The following is a 10,845-nucleotide window of genomic DNA, read 5'->3' on the forward strand; positions in this document are numbered from 1 at the left end:
GACCTCAATGAATGACATTTAATTATTTCATCAAGAAAGCAAATAGCCCAAGGGCCAAACAATCAACTTTTCTCCAGCATAAGGCACAATACCACGCCTTGCTATTTTCTTTCTTATTTTTTTCTTGGTCTGTATTTTGGCTATAATGCTGGGCGGGAGGTCAGAGAAAGTTGAAAAAGATACGGGCTATCCCAACGTTGATTGTTTCTGGGGCCTTTAACGAATAGCGGACTAGGCCTATCAAGATCGGAATAGGGTTAGTTTATACCTCACGCAGTCCTAAGGGTTGCAATGAGAAATAGTTTTCCTAAACTTAAGACTACGTTTTCAAGGTCAAATAGAAAATGGCTATCGAACATATAAAACATTTTCGTAAGACTATGATTTGTAGTAGGTATTTTTTTGCTTGGGCTAAAAATAGTAGTTTTAATACCTAGATTATTCTATATAAACAGTAAAATTAGCATTCATCTGTTAAATGGGTTATTTTACGTTGGAAAAGTTTTCTGTTGTTCTAATTTTTAAAAACCTATAAGTTTTTCTGTATTTACCTATCGTTTTAATCACAATTTCACAACTATACCGGAAAAAGGTATTTTCTTAATAATTTCTGGTCTTAGTCAATACACTTTTTGTTTAGGAATTAAAAATTTAAGCCAATATAACTTGAAAATGGTTAAATATAAAATATTTAAATATTCAAAAGAACAAAGTGGATGCTTGCTAACCAAACTAACAAACTCTTAAACATTGAAATCTTGAATATCCAATTAAAAAGTTCCCTGCGATTCCCTCGGTGCGAAACAATGCAAAAGAGTTGCTCATCTTGACCTTTGCAAGGTCCCCCACACCCATCAATTAATCAGAGTCGCAAACATTTCTAGTACGTCGTGTGACAACGTTGGAAGGCTAAATCCGAGCGGAATGCAACCCCAAATGAAGGGGCGACCGAGGACACTGTGCCGGGGATGCTCCTGCTCCTCTGTTTGAACATTCGACAGGGTCGGAGCTCCAGCGATGGTGGAACCCTTCGTGGTGCCACATCCATATCCATCGTCTGCTGCTTCGGATGCCTGTGACAATTACGCAAATTGTTGTTGTCATTATGTAAACACTTGTTTATGTCAAATTTGACATTGGATAGCAGCGCACGCTGACCGAAGAACATGGAAGGGGAGTCCCCCACAGGACATGGCCCCCGGCGCAGGCGGTAAAGGTCATGGGGGGGATAGACATCGCGCAATATGTCAAACGGCAGGTGAGCCTGGACATGTCCATGTTACACTTGATTAAGTAGGCGCTGAGTTCGACGAAATGCTTTTTAGATGGACCTCCTCTGAACCGGAAAGGTGAGGGATGGACGGCGTGGTTGTGGGGGCTGAATGTGGTTCATTGTCGAGTTGACACTTTGGGTGGTACAAGGACAAGGATACCGGCAGGCGGGGGTCACAGGACGTGCCAAATTATTGACAGCAGCACGGAGACGTTTCCGTTCTGAGTTGGTTTACAAGTGTGTACCTAGGTCCTTGTGCGCGTATGTGTGGGTTGATTAATTAGAGCCAGCTGCTTGTCCCCATGTCCTTTGGCCAACGCCATAAGTCGAGGTTAGATGACCCGTAGCTGTGGCTAATTAACACCGGAATAGCAGACCAACCATGGAGAATATCAAGCAGAATCAAGAAGTACCTAACAGGAGTGGATTGAAAACATTGTAACTCAGTATTTTAAGGATAAGCTCTAGCTTTAATTTTTATATGTAAAAAAAAGGAACACCGCCCTTGTTTTAATTACAAAACCAGTGGCCTTACACAAATTAGGAAATCATATGAATAATTTCCAAAATAATACATTAAGGAGTACGACAAATACTGGTTCTAATCTGCCAAAATAGAAATAGAATAATATTAGCCAAAGAGTTTAGCTAATACGAGTTTCGCTCTTCGAATATTTCTTGCACTGACCAAAGGTATCAAAGAAATGAATATTTAAAATCAAATCCATGATAGCCTGCAGTTGGGAGACTAACTTAATCTCTAAAAACTTGAACAACAGACACTTCATCTTATTATCCTGTTACCAAGTTATATGAAAATCCATTTATTGCCACCCCAAACCAATGAATAAGTAAATTTAAGCAAACGCTCGAACAATGCCGAGTAAAAATGTCATCGTTTGCTCAGATTTCACGTCAGTGCTTAAACAATAAGAATTGATGCCCTCAACGGCATTTTCCTCAACCCCCCCGGCCAGAGTTTTCTCCCCGCTTTCCCCCAGCACTCAATTTCATTCCCTCCATTGGCAATGGCCACTGTAAATCTCGCCATTCAACTGCTCACAATTTCCACAATGCAATTTCAATGCGTTTTATCGAATGCTTCTTGTCTGCCAAACGTCATACACATGTTGTTCCACCCCTCGACCACCCAACCCCCCTTCCCCCTTATGGCATACCCCTCAGCCATCCCAAAACACCCAATATCCTTGTTTGCTTGTGTGTGTCTGTATCGAGTTGTTGCCATTTTGTTGCATACTTTTGTGCACGCTCATCGGCAAATTGAATTTATGCGCTGCAGGCAATGGGGAAACTCTCGGCAAGAGTTGGGGCATTGGTGGAGCATTGATTCCGTCATGTCACGGGGACAAGGGGACATTGCAGAGTGCACGGATTGTGCACACTGGATGCGCATAAAATCCTGTCGTTTTGGCACCATATCAACTGCTCCTCACACAAATTCCCATGCATATTACATTCGCAAGGACTTTCAGCAGGAAGGGGCTAATTCTCCTGGCATCCGCGGATTGCCCATCGGCATCAGGGGATACGGGGGTCGCCCATGGAGCTCCAGAGCTTGAGTTAAGCGATCGATAGTTAGACCTCCTGCACGCTTTTAATGGCGACAATCAGTGGGATTCACTTAAGGCTAATACAGTCGGGAATCAGGACTCCTCCTCCTTCTCCTCCTCCGGCTCCACTCGCTTCGGCTGCGGCTTGCGTCTCAATTGTCCGCGCACTCGGGCCGGCCTCTTCGTGGTCGTGGTCTTGGGCTTGGGGTTCTCCAGCTCATCCAGCTCCTTGTCGGTCAGGCGATCCTTGTACCAGTCAGCACTACAATGAAAAGGGAGTGAAATTAGAATCAGACTATACATACGTAAAAAACCTTAGAAGCCTTTTTTAAAACACATCCATATTTGCTAACCTGATCAATCGATTGAAATTAATTTTAGATTTTTTTCCATAACTGTTCAACTCTTTTTATGATTAATTCAGTGGTTATATTATGTTCATTGCAAAATGTAAAAAAATAAATTTAAGTAATTGAAAATTTAGAGGAACAATTAAATACATTATCTAGGTTAAGTTATTTTACTAGTTATAATATTTGGTCAAACTATTTAAAATGTTATATACTGTTATTCTAACTTTTCATTATCAGAAAAAAAAACGAAATGTAGAATTAGGTTCAGTTTTTATTAATTTTAGGAGGATTTCTTTGACTTTTTATATTTATTTAATTCTGTCCACTCTTATGCATGTTTTTTAATATTATCTGAAAAGTATATAATAAATTTACCGAGGTGGGAACGACTTCTACAAGTAAGCTATAGTTGATAGTTATGTCCAGATAATTAAAAAAAGGGGAAATCCCTTTATCTTACCAGTCGGGCACCTTGCGGGCCCAGTCGCAGGTTTCCTTATCCTCGTCGAACACCTGGCCCAGCTTGCATCCATTTCGCCGGGGGAGATCTCCGTTGACGCAGACATAGAAGAACTGGCAGTCCTCGGGATCGGCGTAGCGGGGATGGGTGACCGCGATGCTCTCGTTGACCTTGGGGCACTCGAACTGGAAGATGTCCTCCGACTTGCACCCGGTGACGCCCACCTGGTCCGGCCAGCCGCAGATGCCCGTCTTGGGATTGAAGACCAGACCCGCCGGACAGGTGATCATGTTGAACTGCCCGTCCACGCAGAAGTAGAACTTGTCGCAGATGCCGGGCTTCTCGTGCCCGAAGTATCCGTTCTTCCGGGGACAGTGGAGCGATGGTTGCGGCGTTTCTGCGATGGAATAATTAAAAAATAACAAAGCGCAGGCCAAAAATTGTATTTCCCCTTTTTGCATCTTTAAATTTTCGTCGTCCAGTGCACGACACGTATACCTTTCCTTGGCCATAAAAACCCTTTATGCACTTTCGTAAATACTTCATGCCAGCCAGCCAGCACAATGTTCTGGGCACACATTTATTCAGCTGCATATATTCCATTGCAGCGTCATATGTCAACAGTTGACAAAGGTAATTGAAATTGCTAATGGGCCTGCACAATGTGTACTAATTGCTTTGATGGGTGGCAAATAATTTATTTAAAAACTAAAACGTGCCGTATTATTTTATATTACAAAATCATACAAATGGCCCTCACAAAGTGTTAGTTTTTAAGTGAAAATAATTTCTTAAAGCAATTTTGTGCTGGTGTTGAATTCGTTTTAGTGTGAGCACTTCTGCCAAGGATGAAGCAAAAACTTTATTAAAGTGTTCTGTCGGAAAGTTTTGAAAGATGCTACTCCCAAACGTGGCACATGTCTGAGGCAAGTTTAAAGCTGCGGGAAGCCAATTGCTGAGGCTAGGGGCTTAAAATTTCGATGGCGGCTCTACCGTTAGGGAAATAATAAAATCACGAATAAAACAAGTCTACTGAGAGGCGAAAAATAAAAACAAAGCACCGCGCCAAGACCAAAGACCTATTGACGACAACAATTTGGGTTAACCGCCTCGCATGCCGTTTGCATAATAAATAAGTTAACAAAAAGCGCAGCCAAGAAGTAACGAGCAAATAAGTGCGGGCACGCAGCGCGTTTATGGGCTGATTTTGGAGGTGAATGGGGAGTCTCCTCCGCAGGAGAAGGAGGAGGAGGAGATGGTGGACAAGGAGGAAGAGGAACCAAAAGGAGCTTTATATATAGCCCAGATTTGTGCGGCGCATACGTAACGCGGGTCTTACAAATTAATACTCACGTAGCTTGGTCCGCTTCATGCAGTCGATGTTGTAGGGCAGATCGCACTTCTCCTCGATGGGTGTGTAGTCGTTGAAGACCATCCCGTCGGCACACAGGCGCTCCGTGGGCACGCCATCTCTGTAAAGTGGTCAATACGGCATACAGCATTACTCATACGCCCCGTGGCGACTTCACCTTTGGTCACTTACAGACAGGCGTAGTACTTGTCGCACTGCTTGCTGTCCGGATAGAAGCCATTGGGCTCGGGGCACTCCTCGGTCGGCTCGTACTCCCTCTCCGCGGCCGTCTGCTTGCTCTTGGGCACCACCGAGGCCTCCTGGACGGGATCACGGTCGCGGGGAGGCAGGTGCCGCTGGGAGGGGGGATGGCCGGGACCCACGCGGAACTGGCTGTTGCTCCCACGGAAGCCGATTCGTTTCTCCTGGGCAAGGGTTGCGGTCAGACCTGGTCGAATGGTAGCAAAGGCAATAATTTATACACCAACAATCAATACACACAATTAAACAGTCGACTGTCTAATAAAATAAATATACATTTGTTGAAGGGAGCTTTCTGCAATACCTATTTTATATTGAATATGGCACATTTCTTTTATCTAATCTAATATAAATCAAACTTTAAAGTCATTGCACAAAATGTATGAACACTTGGCTTTTACTGCCCTTAATTAAATTGTTTAGTTATTAAATGGCAACAATGCGTCATATTTTAACAGTACTTTTCTACAATGGTTTTAAATTGTATTAAAGTAAAAGCATTAAATAAGCAATCAATTCCATTAAATTTACCAAAATTAAAGAAATAAATACCAAGCTTTATCGATTGAAAACATCCTAATTCAACCGTTACATAATGCCATATTCATTTGTCATAAATGTAAACACTTGGCTAAACTTGTCAGAAATCATTTAAATTTCCAGCTTCTATTTTTGTGCTTTATTTGGCGATGTGTAAGAATAATCCTGCAAATCTTGTTATAGTTATTTTTTAATTGTTTGACAACAAAGATGTATTTATCTTACAAGCAGTCTTTTCTTGCAATATAAATTACAATTGTGTTACGAATTTGGCTGTGTTACGAATTTGGCTTCTTTAATTGATTTGATATTTAAACCGAATTAGAATCTTAGATCAATTAAGAAGTGTAGTTGCACTGCAAATGGTTATGCACACAAACTTATTTATTTGAAATATTACTAAGTAAATACAAATTGTATTATATATTTTACTCTATCTAGCTTTACATTTAATATTGACGAATTGCTAAAAGCTTTTCAGCGATTTTTTCTGAGTGTAACTTGCACGTTTTGTCTTTTGTTTTTGTCTTAATATTTCCACTTTGTTTGCGAGAAACCCGTTTGAGGCGACTCAATAAACAGCTACCTATATGTATATGAGTTAGCGCTTTGCTCTGCCGTTTGATTGCGACACAGGCCAGGCGGTCGAGCGACCTTAAAAGTGAAAGTGTCTCAAAGATTACAAAGCTTGGCTTACGCCCATAAACAGCTGATTTAAGCCACATCAGCTGTTGCTGAAATTCAGCCTTGAAATGTTGCAATCAGCGGAAAACCAAGACATTGCCACGCACTTCCGACAAGTTGCAAGTTGCAACAACTTATGGTCGCGGAATCAGGCATCAGCCATCAGGCAAAATGCATCCAGCAACCCACATGGAGCTCTCCTCAAGGTAAACCACTCCAATCAGGCATTGCAAAAATTGTAAAAAAAATTCCGAAAAAACCAAACGAGTGGAGAAACGAGAAAAGACGATTTCAATTTTCGTTTTGCAGCCATCGCAGCAGCCGCAATGAACATCAACAATGCCAGCAAGTTGCTGATGCTGACGTCGCACGGCTGACATTCGATTAAACGTTAATAAAGAAACAATTCCACAGAGCAATTAGTGCGTGAAGTGTCAGGCAACATTTAAGCCAGCAACTACACCGACTGCAGCAACAACTAGTGGTTGTTGTCGTTGTCGTTCATGTTGCTGGTATTGCTGTTGCTGCTGCTGTTGCTGCTGTTGTTGCTGCTGGTGTTGCTGCTGGTGTTGCTGCTGTTGTTGCTGCTGCTGTTGCAGCTGTCGCTTGTCATTGAAACATGTTTCGTACACGGCACGGGACCTGGCGAAAAATAACTCAACACAAACAAGAAGCTTGGAAAGAAAAAGTAGCTAAAGCTTCATAGTTCAGTTGGTAAATACTCTTGCACTGGGGTTCAATGAAAAGTAGTTAGAATGTGGAACAACTTTTTGAAAGTGTTAAAAGGAAGTATATGAACGTGCTTTTGAAAATCTTTTGACTTGGGAAACGTAATTGAGATACTATACGTCCGAACTTTTAAATGCCACTGCCTTTGATTATATCTTTGGGTAACTCACTATTGAATAAACTAACATAAGTTATTGGGTTTTGCTTTGTGATCATATTTTTCTATACTAATCCAATTGCAACATTGTCTTTAATTTAAATTAAATAGTAAAGCGACGATATAATCAAATTTGTAGTAAGTAAAAATATTGTTATAAAAAAATAATATTTATAAAAACTATAATAGGCGCAGATCCAGAGGGTGAGGGATTTGGAAAAGTTCCAAAATAAATCTAATTCTCTCGAATTTGTTATCCTCTTAGCAAAAACCGATTACTATTTGAGATTAATTTTTATATAAAAATTGCGTTTACTGATGACTTTTACCATGTCAAAGAAAAATAAAAATCTATCTTGAATTTTCGGATGAAGGAACGTAATCCTCTACTTTTTTTAAACAACATTTTCTAATAATTTGTCTCAAAAGCTTTTCCCTCAAGGGCATTTCCCCTTCGGTCTGCCTCGGAAATGTGTGCGTTGTCCTTTCATTTTTATGGGGCTCTTTTTTTGGCAGCCTCCCGAGTGAACCAAGCGGAGCGTGGCCTATGCGGTTTGGGATTGGGATTGGGTTTGGGTCGGGACCGGAGCTGGAGTTGCCGACTTGGTCGCGTCGCTCTGACAGTCTGTCAACAAGTTTGCCATGGAGTCGCAGTCGTCGGCCGACTCCGTTGTCAACAGACCCGGTTCAACCCGGTCCTGGACCGTTTGACTCGGTTCCCAGTCCGGTTAAACTAGATTAATTGACTGCCTGCCTTTTATGCCGGAGTGGGGCCAAAGTTTTTGTGCCCCAAAAACCGCTTCGGCTTTGGATTTTCGATTCCAGTCACACACGTCGTGGGTGTCGGGCTGTCATCTTGGGAAAGTGCGTGCAGCTTTCGTGTTAAGTTCAATGAACATTAAATAGATTAAAAATATACACATTGAAGCACTTTTTTCATGTCATTCAGTGAACTGATGTGAGATTGATAATAGACTCGAATGGGGGGGTTATTTTGGTTGTGAGTTCTGGGGAAAGGTGTCTGGCTGGCTGGCAGTCTCTGTAGAAAGTGTCGAGGCAAATAAATTATAAACTTTTCGCCCAAACATGTTTGCAATCAATTTAAAACTTTTCCATTGTCTCAACGTGCTTGGCATCAGGAGAGTTTTCCCTCAATTAACTGTGAATTTAATTTATGCCATTTATGTTTGTGTACTCGCACTGCGTGGCCCCAAATTGCTATACATTTAATTATGAGCTGCTGCAATACTTTCATGGCCATTTTAATATAATTACCAAATTCGGCATACGCCCCCGCGCGCAACAGTTGCTTGCATATCAATTTATGTTTTATTCCGGAGTTAACAATATTAAATTTTAATGTTTTGCATACTGGGGCATCGTAGACAAACAAATTTTTAATGAGCTTTCACACAATAAATGAGCAGAAAATTTGCCAGCAAATTAAATTGCCGAATTTTCAATTGCATTGGCAATTGTTGCAATTGCAATTCCGGGGAAAAACCCAAAACCAAAGTCATGCAAGTTACCAAAAACAAGTGTGACAATGCCCACGATGAATGCTATATGCTATATATGGCATTTACACGTGTTCGGTGCCATCGAAATCGGACAACATTTGACATGATGGGAGGGTCAGGATTGCAAACACAAACACTGCAGATATGCATAAACATGGGCGCAAATAATGTTTACAACCATATTTTTCAGCTTAGTTGCTGCACAGCATTTGCATATCGTTGTTTGTAGCTATTTTGTGGGTCTGTTGGTTTGCTGGTTTGTCCGTTGTTTGTTTGGGTGCGGCGAACAATTAGAGGCGATTGTTTGCGCCGAGAGCAGAGCATTAAAGTCAGAGCGCATTATTCAAATAGAGTTTGTACAGGGCAGCATGCCATGGTATTGACGTATCATTAATTGGCAAATGCAATTAAGAGCTTTTTCCACACTTACCCACGGCCAAAGCCAAAGCAAATATGCAAATTTTCACAAACGCCATTTCGTTAGCCGACATAAACCTGCACGGACAGATAGATTATTTTAATATTGCAAATTAATATGCTTTCCGGCACTTTAAAGGCATTCAAGAGCAGTCCGCTGGCCATTTCGGTACACTTGGCACTCCGTTGTGGAACTCCATATCCACATCACCGGCACTACACTCGGCGAAATCGGAACTCACCAAAATCGAGGTGCGGACACGTCTCCGTCTCGGACTTAACTGTGCGATCGGATCGGATTGGGAATGAGTTTTAACGCCCTCCATTATGGTTGCTTTCGCTCTGTCTTGTGGAAATTGCAGTGAGACGGCTACGCATGCGCAGTTCGGAGAGAACCGGTCTGAGCTTTTTGAAAGCTCAGCACTCTTAATGTCATGGAGTACAAAAACTCACTTTGGGTTCGTGATCGGAGGTTTTAGTAAATCAAAAAATATATTTTTACAAAGAATAGAAAAAATAAATTGGCAATCTTTAAAGCTATACATTTTTATTAAATTCACAAACATATCATTTTACCTTATTCCTCAGTATAATATTTAGGACCATAAAACACTGATTAATATTCATTTAAACATAACTACTTTTTTAATCTATACGTTTATCAATCATTCTAATAATGATTGCTTAAAAACAGAATCAGACTTTTAAAGGTGCTTAGAAATAACTTAAAGTGAAAGTAGGCTATGAGTAATGTATCGTTGTCTATTCTGACATTCATCATATTGTTGCTTCTCTTAGACACCTTTATAAGTGATTTAAAAAACCTAAACCAACATTCATAACTCACAATATTCAATAAGTGAAAATTGTAGTTTTATTATATTCTTTAAATACAATCCTTCGTATAAAATTCTAAGAAAATATTTAAAATGCATTAACAATAATAACAGCTTGCTTAAACTTATACAACCCGAATTAGTTTGCAAAAATAATCAAATGTTTTGTTGCGTAAAAGGAACAATTTCAGGCTGCAGCAAGGCAAAGCCCAAACAAAGGCAGGAAATGGAAATGCCAACTTTGCATAACATGGCCAAAAGAATCCTGAGCCATGCAGAAAACCAACATCAACTATTCGAATAAGCTGCAAACAAATGAGCGGCCGTGCCACAGAAAACATGACGATCGACAGGGACGAGTTGTCGTTGTCAGGACGAAAAACGGACAAAATACCAGGAAAATTTGAGAGCGAACCGGATCCATGATATTTTAGTCGCACAAAGTTGTAACGAGCACATCGCCGCACGAACACTGATGGCAAATTTGTCACAAAGGCGACAGGACGTGCTCCGCTCCGCCAGGGCATCGATGATTTGCATTTCTGAAATTAACCAAAAAATATGACAAAATGTTGGACACAAGTTTGCCAATGGCTCTGCAGGTGGCATGTCCTGCTCCTGAATATTCCTGCGAGCATTTGCTGCATCATTGTGCAGGCCCCGAACACATTTCACTTGTCAAAGCCCACTCGC

The 10,845-nt window shown here is 41.0% G+C and overlaps 1 protein-coding gene across 1 annotated transcript; it reads right to left on the minus strand.

The window, feature by feature from the left end:
• Positions 1–2,864: 2,864 nt before the first annotated feature.
• Positions 2,865–9,609, minus strand: LOC108044573 (protein obstructor-E). Its single transcript, XM_017123628.2, has 6 exons — positions 9,559–9,609; positions 9,330–9,394; positions 5,201–5,456; positions 5,011–5,129; positions 3,658–4,054; positions 2,865–3,106 (listed from the first exon to the last, which is right to left on the minus strand). Exons 2-6 carry the CDS (start codon positions 9,388–9,390, stop codon positions 2,938–2,940), a joined length of 1,002 nt encoding a protein of 333 aa, XP_016979117.1. The 5' UTR covers positions 9,391–9,394; positions 9,559–9,609; the 3' UTR covers positions 2,865–2,937.
• Between the last annotated feature and the right edge of the window lie 1,236 nt (positions 9,610–10,845).

This window comes from Drosophila rhopaloa, unplaced genomic scaffold (assembly GCF_018152115.1).
Source record: "Drosophila rhopaloa isolate 14029-0021.01 unplaced genomic scaffold, ASM1815211v1 contig_2, whole genome shotgun sequence".
Taxonomy (NCBI): Eukaryota; Metazoa; Arthropoda; class Insecta; order Diptera; family Drosophilidae; genus Drosophila; species Drosophila rhopaloa.

What these genes read in the sequence shown, in the direction of transcription:
- LOC108044573 (XM_017123628.2), bottom strand. Translation starts at nt 9,390, where the DNA reads ATGTCGGCTAACGAAATGGCGTTTGTGAAAATTTGCATATTTGCTTTG. An exon ending in TGCTTTGGCTTTGGCCGTGG is followed by an intron (nt 5,457 to 9,329) that starts GTAAGTGTGGAA and finishes CCATTCGACCAG; the next exon opens with GTCTGACCGCAACCCTTGCC. An exon ending in GCCCGCAAGGTGCCCGACTG is followed by an intron (nt 3,107 to 3,657) that starts GTAAGATAAAGG and finishes TTTTCATTGTAG; the next exon opens with TGCTGACTGGTACAAGGATC.